The sequence below is a fragment of the Lepidochelys olivacea genome (assembly GCF_965140295.1).
Source record: "Lepidochelys olivacea isolate rLepOli2 genome assembly, chromosome: 2".
Lineage (NCBI taxonomy): Eukaryota > Metazoa > Chordata > Testudines > Cheloniidae > Lepidochelys > Lepidochelys olivacea.
The window spans coordinates 28456858-28475905 of NC_140412.1; the positions used below are offsets into that span (position 1 = coordinate 28456858).

The 19048-nt window shown below is 43.1% G+C and overlaps 1 protein-coding gene across 1 annotated transcript; it reads left to right on the forward strand.

The window, feature by feature from the left end:
• Positions 1-10044: 10044 nt before the first annotated feature.
• LOC311515864 (uncharacterized protein) lies at positions 10045-14839 on the forward strand. Its single transcript, XM_084619310.1, has 2 exons — positions 10045-12021; positions 13480-14839. Exons 1-2 carry the CDS (start codon positions 10532-10534, stop codon positions 13520-13522), a joined length of 1533 nt encoding a protein of 510 aa, XP_084475436.1. The 5' UTR covers positions 10045-10531; the 3' UTR covers positions 13523-14839.
• Positions 14840-19048: the final 4209 nt, after the last annotated feature.

Sequence of the window (19048 nt, forward strand, 5' to 3'; positions counted from 1 at the left end):
GCAAGGTCAGCAGAACAGCCCAGGGAAAGGATGAACCCACTGACAGCCAGTAGTGAAGAACAAGTACACAGCTCAAGTGAAGGGATGCAGGTCATAGGACAGAGGAAGACTGACTGAAGATGCAGGTGTCATCATGCTGTGTATGTATTGTGGAAAGCAGAAAGAAAAATGCCCAGCCTGTGGATAATGGTACAAGGTAATAGGAAAGAAAACCTCTTTATGTCCCAGTGCCACAGCTATCCAGGAAGAAAAAAAGCAGCAGTACATGCAGTAATTGAGGATGTAGAGACTTCCAATTAAGAGGAGGATCTAAAGACTCTCAATGTCCAGGAACTGCAGAAGAAGGCTGCCACCCATTCTATTGCCATATTTGCAGCTATGCTATTAGATCATTGACCAAATTGATTCCAGCGGGATTGTGGAGCGAGCTGCAATGTAATGCCAGCAACATTGATAATTAGATAATAGATTGGAGAAATTTAACCAACTGCTGATGATGTACAACAAAATCATTCTGAGGACAGTGCGTAAATGTAATCAGTCATTAAGAAACCCACAAAACAAGCAATAGTTGACACACAGGAGTATTACCCACTGCTGGGCAGGACGGGAGTTGATTGCAGTACAGCACTAGAATATCCCCAATGTGAGAAAAGAAGGAAAACGGTCACCATGGGCCCTTTCTAGCATTCTAGCAGAATATTTTCGTAACAAAACCATTTTTTGTTGCTGGAATTCTATATTGCTCTGTGTTGATACTATGCTTCAAATAACTATTTCAGTGTTGCAACTTTCATTAGTTTTGGAAACTGAGGTTGATTTACTCCAGCAATAAATATACTGAGTGCCACAATCTTGACTTATTTCAGTGTTAAATTCCTTCTTCTGCTGCATGTGACTCTCCCTGCCTGCTCATTTATTTATTTATTTTATTTGCCCCAATTTCAATTACTCTAGGTCTTCTGTAGCTTTCTAATGTCACACCAATGGGAAAGGTGCAGCCAAAACATGATGGTATACTGAGGTATGACAGTGATTTTGGCAGAGATTTGGAAAGCATCACATAGAGTTCATGGAAGCACAAACTAGATCTAGGGTACTAACTGACTATGAGATAATTCCATTTTTCATAGGAAATTACAAGATACAGAGTAGCCTGGTATAAAAATAGACAAGTAGTTTAGGTTTCATTCGAGAGTAAAGACTTCAATAGTTTGGGACTGTCTTATAATTTCCAGTATGTCCACAGCACATTAAATACCTCAAAATGAATGGTACAGTTTTAGAAGTATCAACATGTAGTAAGAGTCCAAATCAATAACTAAATATAAGTACATTTAGGCCAAGATTTTCAAAAGTATTTTGGGCAGCTTGACTTGAAACACCTTAAAATGGACTTATTTTCAGAGGGATTTTAAAAAATTCCCAAACTTCAGGCACCCAAAATCACGAGTGGCTTCTGAAAATATTGACCTCCTATTTTAAAATAAAATATTTCGGATTTGTTTCCTTCATTTAGGCTCCTTACCATCAAACACTTATACTGATACTGTATTTAACTGTAGGCAGTGTGAATAGTTCTCTTGACTACCTCATGCTCAAAGTTAAATACATATTTATGTCTTTGCAGGATTCAGGCTTTACCTGCTAGTTCAGGCATTCAGTGGTTCATGCTTTCCCTGCAACAACTGATGCCATTCTTTTAAATTCCTAAATCACTAAGAGCAGTTAGAATTATATTAATGGATGATTGAAACAGTATAGAGGAAATAAGAAAAGTTCAAGTCTTCACCTAAACCAGAACCATATTATTTTTAGGTTAGAAAAGTTGAAATAAAGTATTTTTTCCATTCTTCACATAGGCCTCTGACATTTCGTAAAATTCATCTTGGGAATATCATCCATTCACGTGGCTTTCACTATCAGCTTTATGCTTCTAACTCCTAAATCTGCCTCTCCAGTTCTGACCTGTTTCCCTCCATCCAGGCCTTTTTCTCTGGTCTTCCCTTCAAGATGTCTCACCTTCACCTTAAACTTTAATATGGCCAAAAGTGAACTCCAGATCTCTTCATAGAACCTGTGTCATTGTTGATAACGCAGCCACACATACTTTCACTTAGACCACTAATTTTGACTTGTCCCTCTTTCTTGCCGTATACATGGAGGCTGTATGTGAATTCTGCTGCCTCTTCCTCCGTAATATTTCTAAAACATAGTCGTCCTGTCCCCACAGCTAAAACATTTGTCCAGGCCCTCATCATATCACATCCTGACTACTGAAATATATTCTTCTATGGCCTGTACATCACTCCACTCTAGTCCATACAAAATGTAGCTGCCTATAATTCTCACTGGTCACTGTCCTCCTTAAATCCCTCCACTTGCTCCCTGTTTTCCACTACAGCAAATTCAAGTTTTTCACCCTTGCCTATAATGTGTTGAAGAGTTGCAGAAACTCTGTCCCTCCCTACTTGTCTGGTCCTGTTTCTTATGATGTGCCCTCCACTCCATCAGTGATAGCCACCTTACTGTCATATGCCCATTTCTTTGGTATATGATTTAATTTTCTTGATCTCTGCAAAGCCATTAATCTGTCCTTCCTTCAATCTCTCCTCCAGACTCACTTCTGCCATGAAGTCTCGAAGAAATCAGCCAAATAATTTTGCACAGGTTATCAGACACTCAAAGATAGGATATATTGCTCATTAATTTATTTGTATGTTAAACCTCTCAAATTGTTGGAACTATCAAGCTGTGTAACTGCTAACCTGTGCAATCTCGGAAATCTTATTCCTGTTCCTTTTTTCGCCTGTCCTCCCCTTTCCCAATCACCTCCTATGGTTTGTTATATTAACTCTTTGCAACTTGTTTCTAATTAGAATGTACACGCTTTAGGGCAGGCATCTCTGAAGTGCTTAGCACAATGATGTCCCAATCCTGATTGGTGCCTTTATGTGCTATCGCCATGCAACATAATAAATAATATTTATAAGAAAAACAACATCTAAGGTCTCCTGACTTCTAGTCTCTATCCACTAGACACGATTCCTCCATAGCAGAGATTTATTTTACTGTAAAGGAAATGACTGTTTTATAACTACTGTCTGCAGTTCAACTTTCTGTACATTGCTATAATAATGCACATAAAATTCACTGAATTGTCGGCAACAGTTATCACTGACAATGAGCTATAGTATGTCTGAAACAAATTTAAAGCATTTCCATCATCTTAGTAATTAAAATATTTAACTGGTACTCTATGTTCCCAAGCACATGATACAGTCAAAAAGACCATACTAATGGTAGGGGGGGAAAGCTGCAAAATCTATTCAGTAATAACTCAGATCCATATTTTACTCTACCAGTTCAATGAGCCATGCAAATGGTTGCATGCTGAACCACTGATCAGACACACATTACTTACAAGACTTCTTTGCATTAATAAACAGTAACCCAACATCAATCTGTTGCATACAAATATTGATTTAAAATGCAACCTTTGCGGGTGGGGGTGGGGGAATAACTGAAAAAATTGAGCAAGTGAGGAAGAAAGATGTGGCGCATATAAGGGAATAGAAATTTTGGAACTGAAAAGCAAGAGCATCAAAGTAAATAGAACCTAGATTATATTATGTCAACACTGGAAATTGACAAATTTATAGAAAGAGCAGAAGACCTCTTCTAAAACTAATGGAATACTTGAAATTCATCCAAGATAGGCCAGTATTAAGTTTTATTTAACTGGTAAAAATTTTGATGATGACGGGACGCTGGCCAGGGGATAAAGTATCAGTAGACAATTTTACAAATGTAAAGTTGGTATACATTCAAATAAATGCACTGGACTGAGTGTGTACTTCTTCTGCAAGCACTCTGGTAAAATCATAGGAGTTACAGGTCTTTAGATAATCAAGGCCAATGTGATCTGCTCAATGATTGACAGTGATTTTAGATGCCTGAATATGGCTTTAAGAGCCTAAGTTCAGGTTCCCATTTTTTTAAATCTTGGTCATATATTTTAAATAAGCATTCATCGCCTATGCCCATCTATGGAGTACTGAGATTATTATAAAAGAAGTGTAGCTGGTTATATTTTCTGAATTAGTATTCCTATGAATATTTCCTCCCTGAAATTTAAGGTTCCTAAAATCACCGATAGGGACTAGTGGGATTTTCAAAAGTGCCTAGATGCCTAACTCCCATTGAAGTCAATGAGAATTAATTCATCTGGGTACTTTTGAAAGTCCTACTAGATGCCATCTGTATCTTTAGGTGCCTAAATACCTTTAGTGGTCCTACATACCTCACTAGTGGGACTGAAAACTCCACAATCAAGCTATAATGTCTCTGGCGACGTTTTCATTATCCAGTTAACAGAAAATGATTTAGTTTAGCCAAAAATAAAGTATTTTTCTGAAGAATTACAGAGGGACTTACCAAAACTTACTCACAAAAGTATTCTCATTGATTTCAATGAGATTATACTAATGAGTGAAGGCCTCGTTTTGTACCCCTGATGCCAATGAGAGTTATGCCGTTGAGTTAAATGAGCTCTGGATTAAGCACTAAATGCTCAGCAATTTGAATAAAGACTCTATTTTCTGACCGTTAGCTAAGATATTTAAACAAAACAAGTAAATCCTCATGCTTTAGGGCATAAGCCAACCACTGACTGATAAGGTTAGGAAGAAACTTCTCTTATGAGCATGCTATTCCATCATTGTTCTCTATGTGGTCCCCTGCAACTTCCTCTGAAGTATCTGATACTGGCAAAGACAGAATGCTGGATTAGATGTCCCACTGGTTTGGTCTGGTATGTTGGGACCCATGATCCAATGTTTCCTTTTTCCACCTAATCCACTTCAGGGCCTAGTGGTTTGCTATTATTGTAATTATATTCTGACTGAATCCTTAAAGCCCTAGGAAAATTACATTATGCCTTATGTTTCTCTGTATGAGAAGGTTACATTGAATGTTCAAATTGGTTTCATGAATAGGATGACACCCATTGTGTACATAACCTCATAAGAGTTGGAGGCATAGCACAAAAGCATCACTAAGTGATATAGCTCGAAAACAATGTCAGTATAACTCTGGTTGAAGGACCCTGCAGTTCATATGCCTTGGCTATTGCCATCTGCTGGAGAAAGGCTTCTAAAACTAAATTAACTCAGCAAACACTGTAAGCTAAGCACTGCCCTCTTCAAGTTGCTCTCTACATTATCTTAGAAAAGGTATTTCTAATTAAAATCATGTTTTGCCTTTGCAACAGTATCTGTTGACAAGTGGAGCCTACATTTAAAATAGTCAGTTTTTTTTAAAAAAAAAGACTTAATTACATAGTCTGATAATTACTTAATTATGCAGCATGTGCTTGAGTGTAGCCCAAGTCTGGTGTGCAAATGAAATCAAAAGTAAATAATGCTTCTGTTCACCTTTTTTTTCCTTTTGGGACCTGTGGCATACTGACAGGCAGAATCAATTACGTTCTAGATCACTGGTGGAGCTCCACAATGATGGATGACAGTAAAAAGGCAAACAAAACTTCAATGATTTCTTTAAAAATAATGAAAAAATTATGAAAATAATAGATAAATTGAACTACACAAATAATAATGCCTTACTTCTTTCACACAGCATATGTGTTATTTCACACAGAAAATTCCCATGGTGCTTTTCAGCTTTTAATGTACAGCAATCACTTTGCTCTCTGCATAAATGCAGCTACCTTCGGTGGAAGCATACCATGGTAATACTGCATAACAGTATTTTTAATGGGTAAGGAAAGGAATGAAGAATAAGTACAGAGGGAATTTATTGGTCATGGGCTTTGGTGGTGGTGGTGGTGATCAAAACAACACTATCCAGCATGGGTTCAAGGAAGAGACATCCGATCTTGTATACACCACTGACATATGCTGGCTTTGTGTTAGTATGGACCTCTCCAGTGGGGTACTCACTGCAGCTCTCTACAGGTGGTTAATCAGAGAGGGACAGGGAATAGCAGTGTTCATACTTCTTATTTTTAACTTTTAACTTATTTTTTAACTTAGTCTTAACATCTGACCTCCAACGTTAAACATACCAAATGCCAGGTTTGAGTGCATGTGGGTCAGAGTAAAACAAATGTGTGTATTCTGCTGGTGTACTGACTGCCCCAACCCCACCACTCACTTCCTAACCAAGCTATACAAAAGTTCTTGGGCACTATTCCTTGATATACGGTAGCCTTAACCTGCTGTCTCAAGACTCCATTGCCTTCATAACAACTAAAAGTTTCCGTCCAATAGTATCTGGTCTTGCTCATCCACGATAACTACTCTAGATCTGTTATTTGGCATGAAGGCAGGCATTAGGGATTTAATGAACATGCCTCTGTCATAGTTTCATCACCTGTATCTCCATGTTGAAGTTTAGGGCCCTCCTGCTTTCCTGTGGACTTCATGTACCCCACTTGATGTCAAATATCTCTGGAGGAAGAATGTCCTCATTCTAGACCGATGCTTAGGCAGGCACTTGGAAGATTACAATGATTTATTATCCTTGAACATCAGTGCTATGCTCTCTAAAGATTCCTTCCTTACAAGCCAATCTCACAATAACCAGTGACCCTCAACACATGAAACCAGCGGGGGTGGGGACTTGATAGTCATAGATGAAGGTCTTATGATTAATTCGCTCATGTGAGAAACGATGAGCTTATAGTTTCTTTATTCCATGGCCTTGATGAAGAGTCAGAGAGATCTCTCTGTTCTCCAATAAGAAGTTATTGGTTAGCTAAACGGTTCCAGGTGTGAGTTTGTCTTCTCAGCTCTAACTAGCTTCACCATCCTTTGTTCCTCTCTTCAAGGAACTTCTGATTTTATAAGAGAAGATCATTCAGAACCAGAGCTTAAAGGGTGAAAGAAGAATGAAATAAAAATGTCTTTATCATGAACTGAGTTCCAACCAGCATACCATCAGAGGTCCTGGATTCATGGCAGCATTCTACTCACCCATGTCTATCTTTTCTGCCTAGGCCCTTTCCTTCATTCTGTGAATATCATCTGGACCCTCCATTGGAGGAAATAATTAACATCTCCTTTAGATACTGGATCAGATCATGGAAACAACACCAATCACACAGGTTGATGAAAACCTCTGGGTAGTGGACAGCTGCCAGATGTCCTTGCTTATACTGTCTGGTCTCTCAGTGTCTTTGAGCATGTTTTCCTGGCATTACCATGGGAACTAGCAGGGTTGGAGGGAATAATTTTACACTAGTTCATCTAGTTCCTTTCTGAATTATCCCAGATCAATGGGTGACTAATTTTCCTCACTGAGGACTCTCAGCTGAGGAGGGCCAGAGGGCTTAAACCTGTCACTCCTTACATCCCTCTAAAGCTCTTTGGGGAGACTGTGAATCCACACAGGCTACAGTGTCATCACTATGAAGATGATACCCAGCTCTCTGTCTTCTTTTCAGTGGCCTCAGATTTATCCATCACTAGTCTTTCCCACAGTTTGGCAGAAATTAGAACCTGGATGAAAGTCATTTGGCTGAAGCTCAATCTGAATAAAGTGGAAATGATGCTTTTTGGCAAGGTGAAGTACTGTCCTGGCAGGAAGACTATAGACCCAGCACTTAACTATTCCATCAACTAAGCTCTCCTGTCATCGCAGTGGTCTCCAATCTTAGAGCCTTAACTCTGGTTCAGCACTGCTTCTTATCTACCAGACTTCATCAGTGGCCAGAAACACGGATTTTTCATCTGTGGGTGCCACTGTGTTAGATGTGGACCTTGCATTGATCATCCAAGCCTGTGCTAATGCTCAACTTGAGCTTTGTATAGGGCTCCTTCTGGGGTTAATAATAAAAGTATACGTCGGTTAGTGCACAGTGCACCTTCTTTAATTTGACTATAGAGGGCCGGTGATGCCATGTTACACTCATTCTCCACATCCTGCAGCGGCTGACGCATACTTCTGGCTGAAATTAGAAGTAATTGTCACTACCTCCAAAACCCTTAGTAGCCTAGGCACAAGTTACCTCACTGAACTTCTTTCATGTCTAGCCTTCCATGCGAACAACATTCATTCAGAATGAAGCTTCAGCTAATTGACTTAATGGTTCATTTGAGGACAGAGCATTCTTGGTAGTGGAACACTGACCCTGGAATTCATGTCCATTTCAAGGACTTTTAAAGACTAACCTTGATTTACTTGAAAAGAAGATGCATCTTTTTTCTATGCTTGCTCTGGGCTATGAAATCTTAGTGCAGCGGTTACCCTTCATTCCCTTTCACTCGAAGGGTCCTTGAAAACGTGTGACTGTACACGGTTACATGTGCATTTTTGTCCCATAACCCCCACATTGGCCACATCTGAAACCCAGAAACATGTCCCTGAAGGATTGTCTGCTATGCAAAAGCTAGTACGCTTGAGGGATTTGGGTATGTACACACCTGCCCTGTGACATGGCTTCGTACCCATTCTACAGTGCAGTGTGGAGAAAGGCAAGAAGAGTGTACCAGGCCACGTGTATTAATAGCCCTCTAGGGCTATTCCCACAGTGCACAGATCCCTTTGCTGTCTGACCCTTACCCAAAGGCACAAAGGTTCCTGATCCTCTGTGCCAGCAGTAGCAGCAACTTGCACTGACCACGTAAGAACCCTATCGGCTTCATTGTTTGATGGGATGCTAATGAGGGGCAGGGTGAGGAGGCTGCAAGAACCTCCGAGAGGAAGTCCCAGGAGACATAGAGAAAGAGGAGTATGTGATTCTGCACCTATACTCGGAAGATCTGGTGGAGAAGCCCTCCTGAGGAGCCTCAGGGCCTGGAGCAACTTCAGAAACCACAATCTGACACTGGTGAGTTTTACAGTTGTTCCCTCCCCCCTTCCTGACAATATCTTCTCTTGCTCTGGTGTTACCTCACCTCCCCACCCCGCTGCCCAGGCTTGTGGGGGGGGGGCTTCCTCGGTCCAGGAAGGGAAAGGTAACCATTTGGTTAGTTGAGGAAAGTCAGAGTGGTTCATTCTCACTGTGACCATTTCAAATGTTTTGGACCATGCCCAGTATCTGGTGTCTGTCCTCTCCCCATTCTGAGCCACACTGTAGAAGCCGGGAGAAGTGCGGGTGGGTGAAATATCTGCTCTTGTGGTTGCACAACACATTACCATGTCCTTTAGCAGTGGCAAGGCAGCTGACTTGCAGTGTTAATCCAAAAGTTCAGGGGAAAAGATACACTTCTGGAGTTACTCCCTGTTTTCCTGTCTCTTCCAATGTTGTTCACTAGCACAGGGACTGGACTTTCTGGCAATGTAGATGGGTGTAAGAGGGTGGGTGGATGAGTTCTGTGGTTCTCCATTGCTTTTCCATGGAGACTTTGTCTAAATACAGTCAATTTCCCCTCGAACCACCATTTAAGCATAATTCAGCAAATTTCTGGTGTAGCAGCTGGTTCTTCAGGTTTCACAGCAGGGCAAATGTGTTTTGTCCACCTTTGTAGCTCACGAAACTTGACAGAAACATCTTTCTGGGAAATGTGACCAGGAGTCCTCCACAGTACTGGAAAGGCACTTCTCTCTTCCATTCTAGTATTTCAAAACTGTTTTCCAAGTGATGGCCAGCATTTAAAGAAGAAAAAGATAACAAGTAATGTAACCCCTGAAGAAACTGAACCACACCCCAGCTGATCCCTTGAAACATAAACATTACAATATTTGAAAGTAATGCAGTTATCTCACCATTTTTACCCTCAGCTCTTTCCTTGTGGGCTGCCAAAGTAGTCTGAAGGAAGGAGGCTCTAACAGTTGCATTCCTGGGATTTTAAAAAGTATCAATATTGTGGCCTTGAACAGCACAGTTGCATTATGTGGGAGGATTTAGGTACCTTTCAAGGAAAAATGAAATAATGTTACTTTTGTCTTTGACTTGGTAGGACAGTGACAACAGGCAACTCATACCAGTGGTAGGACAGGAGCAGCACCACAGAGATAGCAGATGAAGATGCAGAAGGACCTTGGAAGAACTGGTTCATTCGTTTGTTTGTTCCTTGAAGGGTTAATGTCTAGCTATTCCACCTGGAAGCAGGCGGGGCACACCCTGACTGTTTCCTAGGAGCAATGCACACATTGCTCTATCCAAGGACAAGGGCTAGATATGAACCCTGAGAACTTGATTGTTTGGACAGCAACTGTGGGAGGTTTCTTTAGCCTGGGCTCAAGGCCTGAGAACCAGGATTGTAGTAGATAGAGGATGGTAACTAAGCATATGAATCAACGTCATACATTCCTTTGTGTAGCAGTGTGTAATGCTTAGGGGGAGAAATATAATAAAAGGAGAAGGTGGAAGGCAGGGGGGGCAGAACAGCCCATCTCCGCTGACCAGCCTGTTTGCTTGCATAAAGCTGTGTTCTGTCTCATCACTGAACCGCAACAACTGGCGCCCAACGTGGGGCCCTCAGCACTCACCTCACCCGGCAAGGGTTTCAGACGCGTCACTCATCCACTTCGTGGATCCCGGTGAGTATTTTTCATTGTGGTAAGTATGGGAAGCTCCCTCTCTGCTTTGCAAGTGCAACACCGCAATGAGCTGCAGTATTTGCTGCGTAAGGCTCAGCATGACTGCCCGGCTCGAGAACTCACTCTCCTGCTACAGGAGGTGCGTGCCAAGTGCCCGTGGTATCCTGAAGCTGGAAGCCTTAAGCTAGCGGACTGGGAGCGATTGGGCCAGACATTGCACAAAGAGCCTCGGGCACCCGTGCAGGCTTTACATGCCTGGCACCTCTGCCGCGACGTGGTACAGCGTGTCGCCTCGGACAGACCCTCCCTTGCGAGGCTGGTGCTCTCGCCGCCCCCGTCCGCCCCTGCAGCCATCCCCCCTCCTGGCGATGCGACACAGCGTGTCGCCTCGGAAAGGCCCTCTTCAGCACCAACAGAGGAGCTGCCGATCCTGCCACCCCCGTTCGCTCCTGCAGCCATCCCTCCCCCTGCTTCGCCCCCAGTGCCTCTATTACCACCGCCTCCCTGGCCTTCCCCACCGGAGCCGGTGTGTGATCACCCTCCCCCCATGGGGCCCCCCGGAGAGTCATCTGCATCTGCTCAGAAGCTTTCGCTGGTGCAACAAATGGTTCACGCAGCGAAAACTCGATCAGATCTTACAGCAGAGGAGCTGGCTGATCTGGTCTCCGTTTGCCCGGTGACCTGGCAGAATGATGACCAGGGCAACCCCGTGGGCACCTGGACCGCTCTGCCATACTCGGTGGTTAGAGAGGTAAAGAAAGCAATTCGTGAATTTGGCCTGACTAGCACCTTTGTGCATGGTCTCATTGAAGGGATGGGTGCTGGGTACTCCCTAATCCCTGAGGATTGGAAAACGCTGCTGCGCATGATGTTGTCACCCAGTCAGTATGTTATTTGGCTTAGTGAGTATCGGCAGATGGCAGAACGCCAAGCCCAGGTATATAGAGAGCAAGGTATCATTTATGAGCATTTGGCAGGGGAGGGCCAGTTTGCTACTATTGAGATGCAGTCTCAACTCCCTCAGGCCGTCTTCCCCATTATTTCCACCTGTGCCCAGCATGCTTTCAAGAAGGTCCCGGATTCAGGCAAGCCTACCAAAAGCTTTGTCAGTATCTGTCAGGGTGCCTTAGAGTCCTTTTTGGATTTTACCAACAGATTGCAGGAGGACACTGACTTTCGGCTGCCAGGGGAGGTCTGTGCCATACCTACACAGGTGATGGGACCTCTCCCTGCCGGCTTTGTAGGTCTTGTTCTCCCTCGCTCACATGCTGGGAAACAGGGCTTTTTTGTCATTCCAGGGGTCATTGATGCTGATTACACTGGCATTATTAAGGTTCAGGTGTGGACTCATCTTCCACAGTCGCTCCCGCGTGGACGGTCAATTGCACAATTGATTTTAGTCCCCTATCAGGTGCCAGCTGCCGAGGATCGAACTCGGGGCGGAGGAGGCTTTGGATCTACGTTGTCTCACTCGCCGTCTCACAGCGCGTCTTCTCCACTTGTTGCTCTGACAATGTCAGTCTGCCCCTCGAAACCTCAGTTAATACTTCTCTTAAATGATGTTCCTTTTACAGGGCTGGTGGACACTGGAGCTGATGTTACAGTGATTCGTGATCTGGAGTGGCCGGTTAGTTGGCCTACGGTTCCTTCTAAAGAGTTGTGGGGGATTGGGGGTAGCAAACCCGGGCGCCAAAGTTTGTCTTGGGTCACGGTCTCTAAACCAGGAGGCCGTGCCCTTGCTACAATCCGCCCTTTTGTGCTCCCTGTCCACCTCAATATTTGGGGCCGTGATTTACTTACAAAGTTAGACACCACCCTCGATATTAACATCTGATGGCTCTCCCCACCGAGGTGTAGTCACTTATCAGTTGGGTGACCCCCCTCGTTGGCATTCTCGTTTTACACTGCCTCAGCGTTCTGCACAGCGTTCAGAATTGGCTGCTGTTATTTTGGCTTTTCAATTTTTTGCTGATTGTCCCTTTAATTTAATTGTGGATACCCATTATGTTTATCAGGTAATTGATCATTTACCCCTTGCCCTCATTACCCCTCAGGTTGATGCAGACCTCCTTCACCTGTTTTTGTCTTTACAGCATCTTCTTGCCACTCGTCATTTCCCTTACTTTGTTGCTCATATTCGCAGTCATACCCCTCTGCCTGGGCCACTCACTGAGGGCAATGCACGCGCCGATCGCGCGTTGCGTGGTCAGGTAAATTCCCTTTTTTCTGACCCCATTGAAAGCCATGCCTTTTTTCATCAGTCTGCCTCTGTTTTGGCCCGGCAGTTTCACATTCCTGCACGTTCCATTGTTCGTTCCTGCCCCCACTGTGCTGCTGCTGCTCCTACTTTTTCTTATGCCGTTAACCCCCGAGGTACCGCAGCAAATCAGCTGTGGCAAATGGATGTTACTCATGTGCCACAATTCCGCCCCTATTCGTTTTTACATGTTTCCGTTGATACTTATTCAGGCTTCCTTTGGGCAACCCCACAACGTGGGGAAGCCACTAACAAAGTTATTCACCATTTGCTGGCCTGCTTTTCTGTTATGGGTCGCCCTTGCCAAATTAAAACAGATAATGCCCCAGCCTACTGCTCTGCAGCCCTCTCCACCTTTTGTGCCCGCTGGGACGTCCGTCTTAAACACGGAATCCCTTATAATTCCACGGGCCAAGCCATTGTTGAACGTGCCAATCGCACACTCAAAACCTTGCTAGATAAACAATTAAAACAAGGGGAGCTGCGTCTCCGAACCTTAGGAGACATTCAACAACAAATGTATATCCTCTTGTTTACTTTAAATAATTTAACACTGAATGCAGATCAGCAGACCCCTGCGGATCGGCATTTTCACAAATCTGAGGTACTGGAAAGACCGCGTGTCTTTTACCGTCAGCTGCCTGATCCACAGTGGCTGGGCCCAGCACCTCTAATCACTTGGGGTCGGGGATATGCTGCTGTGTCTCTCCCTGCAGGACCGTTGTGGGTTCCAGCCCGGTGCGTGCGACCAGCACTTAAACAACATGGCATGGCACCAGGGGCTGTCGAATCCCATACCAGAGTTTCAGCTGACCTTGGAGGAGACCGCGTTGCCCCCTGAGTTGACAACGGCGGGACGGAAACGGAGGAGGCGTAGCGTCCCAAGCCAGCCCGTGACATGGGGAGCAGTAAAAGCATTGGTCGCCACGGCTCAACGAAAACTGGCAGCAGATCAGCAGCCAGAAACTCCTAAGACTTTGTTTGTGGCGATTCTCGCCCAAATCACTGCTAATTCTGTGATGATTGTGTGCCTTTTGTGCCTGCTATTTTCTGTAGGGGTTGGCTCGGAAGCGCCTCCCCCGTTACAAGTCCGAAGGAGAATAAGATACTGCTCTTTGCTTATGCTAATCTTTTCTCCCAGTACTCTAGCATGGCTAATTGGGGCCCGGCCAACTATATTCTGCCTCGCACGGCTATATTCCATCACACACCGTACCCAGCCGGGGCTCACAATGTCACCTGTGCGCGTGTAGTTAACTGCACTAGTACAAAGGTGCCATTGGGCTGTCAAAAAATTTCTCAATCCCTTTTAAATTGTTCCCATGCTGTTAATGTTTCATATAATTATGGCCATATCATCCTACCATCAGGATGGGTTTTTACTTGTGGTTCATGCACCTTTAATTATATTCCTGCAAATTTAAGTGATGGCACCCTTTGCTGTCTTAGTAGAATGATACTTATATTGCCTTTTGCTGGTTACAATTGTAGTAAAAGAAGTGTACCCCTTTTAGATGATTATATTGCAGATGTTAAGCTTTTGGTTATTTTGTGTTTGTAATCATTGGGCTTATTTTTTGTTGTTGCTGTGTACAATGTATTCCTTCCTTGTTAAGACTTTGTAAAATTTTGCCCTGGAAAGCTCCCCAGGTTATGTCCTTGTCTGGCTGGGAGTTAAATAGCATGACAAAACAAATTGGCGGCTACCATGAGATGGCCAACTTCAATAAACAAAAAAAGGGGAGATGAAGGGTTAATGTCTAGCTATTCCACCTGGAAGCAGGCGGGGCACACCCTGACTGTTTCCTAGGAGCAATGCACACATTGCTCTATCCAAGGACAAGGGCTAGATATGAACCCTGAGAACTTGATTGTTTGGACAGCAACTGTGGGAGGTTTCTTTAGCCTGGGCTCAAGGCCTGAGAACCAGGATTGTAGTAGATAGAGGATGGTAACTAAGCATATGAATCAACGTCATACATTCCTTTGTGTAGCAGTGTGTAATGCTTAGGGGGAGAAATATAATAAAAGGAGAAGGTGGAAGGCAGGGGGGGCAGAACAGCCCATCTCCGCTGACCAGCCTGTTTGCTTGCATAAAGCTGTGTTCTGTCTCATCACTGAACCGCAACAGTTCCTGTTACAAATTGTTTCTGTTGACTAGAAAGAATCAAGAGCAGTTTGATTTTCTTAGCGAAAGGGAGAAATGGGCTCTTAGGTAGGATGTTTACAATGTGCATCCATACTCCATATATCTGTAGATTGTTCAAATCACATTTCTCTATATGTTTTCAGTATGAACCAGGTCTCTTGATAAGTTAACTATAAAGTTCTTGATAAGAATTCCTAGACCTGAGTAAAATTGTATGATCTTGAATGATATTCCAGTCACAGACTGTAATGAGGAGCTGAACTATCACCATATTAATTACTGCCTATGTATACCATCTTCTCTCAAATATTTCAAACATAATACGTGAAAATGACAATATGTACAATGTTGCACACTAATAGAGAACTACAACGATAAGATCAAAGATCAGTTCTACAATTGCCTGAAAACTCTGATTGACAATATGCCCGAGCATGATGATATCTGCTTAGTAACGAGGGACTTAAATAATGCTTAGTAATGGGGAAATTTAATGCTAAGGTTGGGGATGACAAAAACAGAGTGGAGAAAGCAATGGGCAAGCAAAGCCTGGGTTCCCCAAATCAGAACAGAGAAAGACTGGTCGAACTGAGCCTGATATCAGGGCTCATAAAAGATGGCACACTATTCCCACACAAGGATATCCATGAAATAACTTGGAATGCTCCACATGGAGTCATCAACAACCAGACTGACTATCTATTTATTGGAAGGAAATGTAGATCAACTCTTTAGACCATCAGCGATGCCAGAAGCGACCACAATTTGTGTGTGGCAAGACTGAGGATCAAACTAAGAAAAACATAAGCAATTATGAACTTAAGAAAAACAGAAGCAATTAAAATGACCACCCTGCACCTTTAAGTGGGGGTGGGGTGGGGGGGAAAGGGGTTAAAATGGCTGAGCAAATGAAGGGAACAGTGCTTTATGGCTGGGGGGGAGAGGGGGGAAGAGATGAAAACTGATGCAAAAGGGTCAGTGTGATTCATGTCCTACCACTCATCCCCTAGGAATGCGGGGTTTAAAAGGGCCAGCCCTGGGCCAGAAACCTCCCTTTTAGAGGAAGCAGTCTAAAGCAGGATCCACCCTCCCTCCCCTTTATGTGGTACAATACCAGGTTTGGTCAAGGTCTGCTGTGGGCATTGTGCTAGCTTCCCATTTTTAGGGGGGCTGGGAAGGAATTTTTCCCTTACCACCATATTGGTTTGGGTGCAGTTGCGGTTTTTTTGCCTTCCCCTCAGAGGGTTCAGGAAGGGCTCTGTTCATGCATGGCATGACGGGTAGTAGGTCATATGTCACACTCATTATTTAAGTGTCGAGCAGATGTCCAGTGCAGGTACTCCATAGGGAAGGTATACAGTGATGAGATAAATGGCTTGGAAAAGGACTTAAAAAAAGGTGTTCGTTAAAGGAATGAACGGCGGGCGGTTGGGGACTCCTATGATTGGTATGGCAGAGAGCCAACCCCACATTCTTGTAGCCCACCTTGTAGCCCTACGAGGGGGGTGGATGTAAAGTCCTGGCAATGGATATGCTGGAGGGACCTGGATGGAAAAGAGCAGGAGCTGGTGGAAGCCACACGGTTATGGTAAAATCCTGGCAATAAATTTGCTGGAGGGACTTGGATGGAAAAAGAGGGGAACTGGTAAAAGCCCCCAGGTAATTACGGAAAAAAAACTTGGGGTTACCTGCACCGTACACTTTTATCTGCCAGGTAGTCCCAGACATCTAATAATAAAGTTGCAGCCTGATTAAACCCATGCCAAATGTCTCTTGTCCTTCTTTTGGTATAGCCAGACAATTGAATTGAAGAACAGATTTCATGTGCTACAAGGTTTAGATCCAACAGTAGAAGTCAGTATTGACATGTCATTGTCCTTTCGACATGGCGGTCTCATAGATGCCACAATAACTGCAGCTGGTTTCCAGACAAACAAACCAAAAGCCTGGATTAATAAGGATATGTGGAACTGTGTGAAAGAAATGAAACAAGCCAAAGCAAACATCAGCTCCTCAAAAGCACCGCCAGAAAAAGAAGTAGCAAAAATATCCATAAAAAAGCACAAAGTAGCACAAAGCAGCATGAGAGGAGACAAGAGGAAATACATTGATAACATCACCACAAAACTGAATAAGCTGCTGAAAGAAGTAATAATAAAACACTTTATCAACTTAACAAAGTTCTAACTGGCAAGTTTAAGCTAGTTGGAGGGCCTGTTAAGGATAAACAAGGAAAGACCCTTAACAGAAAAAGAGCAAGGAGAGCGATGGACAAAGCAATTTCAAGAGATGCTAAAAACACCAACCCCACAATAAATTACTGACTCTGACAAAAAAATGAAATACCCAGAACTAGACATCATATCATCTCACATCATAGACAAAGAAGTGAAAAACTCAGTATAAAAGTTAAAACCTGGGGAAGCTTCATGTGAAGACCAAGTCACCACGGAAATGCTGAAAGAGTGTGATGATGAGACCATTATGATAAAATCATTAAAATCTTCATTAAAGTATGGAACCAGGAAAAGTCTACAGAATAATGGAAAATGGTATTATTGTCAAAACTCCAAAGAAAGTGGACCTATGCGACTGCAATAATTGGTGAGGTGTGATACTTCTTCCAGGGACACGCAAAGTCTTTTGCAGTATGATTTTAAGCAGAATAAAGGAAGAGACTGAGACAAGCTAAGGAAAGAGCAAGCTGGATTTTGACCATAAGATCATGTCCAAACCAGATTTTCACTCTAAGAATAGTCTGAAGAGACCAATGAATGACAAAAACTACTCATAAACAAGGGGTTGTGTTTTTTCAGGAAGTACCACACATATGGGAATTATTTCTGGATACGACATAGAAAATAAATTGGTTTTGGTTTGAGGAGCAAATCACTTGCCCTGTTCTAGAGTCCTTCCCTGTTCAGGGTTATCTGCCTGTCTCGTAACACAAATACATATAAAAAATGCCAGCATTTATAGTTAAGAGTAACTTAATGAGACGCCCTTAGATGAAGAACATCAGGAAACTGACAAAAGGGGGTAAATGTCCTATTAATTTTGACCTGACAAATAAGCGAAGATTGCCAGTATTTAAACTCTTGGCCATTTACTATTACCGAAGCCACTTTCAGTGACCATTGCGCCTACGGTATTGTACTGAACTGACAGGGTACAGGAGCCTCCTCTGTGCTCTGTGCTTCTTAGCTGAATCCACCAGCCACATTAATTGGTAACATTTGGATGTGCTTAGTGACCTTTTCCAACAGCATTTCAGTCTCTTGAGCACTGAAATCAGGCTGTTTATATCCTCCAAGAATGAGACTCTGACATCTTTCAAACTGGTTTGCCCCAAGGAGTAACAGAGGCAGACACAGTAAAAGCAGCTGAGGAAATGCAGGCAGAAAATTCATCCCAACAGAAGCAGCAAACTCAATAGAAGAATGGCTATAACAGTTTCCATTCTGGTTTAATTCCCTCATGAAGAATGTAAGTGCTGTGTTTATGAATAAGGTACGATACACATTCAGCATGTGAGTAGAAATATGGAGCAGGGCCTTTCACTGTGTCAGTGGACGTTTATACAAATTAGTCCATGTGTTTGCTTTAAACCACCCACATCCTATATGCATCTTCTGCATAATAAATCTTTTTCGTGATTTCAGAAGCAAAGTGGCACATATTCTCTGTCATTCAATAAAATACATGTTCAAAATTGTTAATGATTAAACATTACCCTTGAGAAAGATGCTTCTGGCATGGCCAGATGCTACACACTTCATTTTATGGAGCACATGGTATGTACTCAATACATAGAATAAAAAAAATGCATTGGGTCCCATTGCACCAGGCCTTTCACTGGTACCAACTGCCAAACAAGGAGTAACATCAAAGAAGAGATCAGAGTAAAAGGAGCTTTACGTGTTGGTCACATTCTTGCTGGAAAGTGACGGTGCTCATGGTTAGCATCCCCAAAGAGGAGGAGCAAGAGGAAGCAGGGCTGTGGCTAAGATGGACAGTCACAGAGAAGAATGCATGATCTACTTTGTTCAATGGAGGCAGAGTTGTCATTGAAACATATGTTCCATCCCATTTTCAAGCCCTTACTTAGATATCTGTGTGACTCAGCCAAAATTCTT

Coding starts and splice junctions, on each gene's coding strand:
- LOC311515864 (XM_084619310.1), top strand. CDS start 10,532: ATGGGAAGCTCCCTCTCTGCTTTGCAAGTGCAACACCGCAATGAGCTG. Junction 12,022..13,479: donor CCACTTGTTGCTCTGACAAT/GTCAGTCTGCCC, acceptor CTCTCCCTGCAG/GACCGTTGTGGGTTCCAGCC.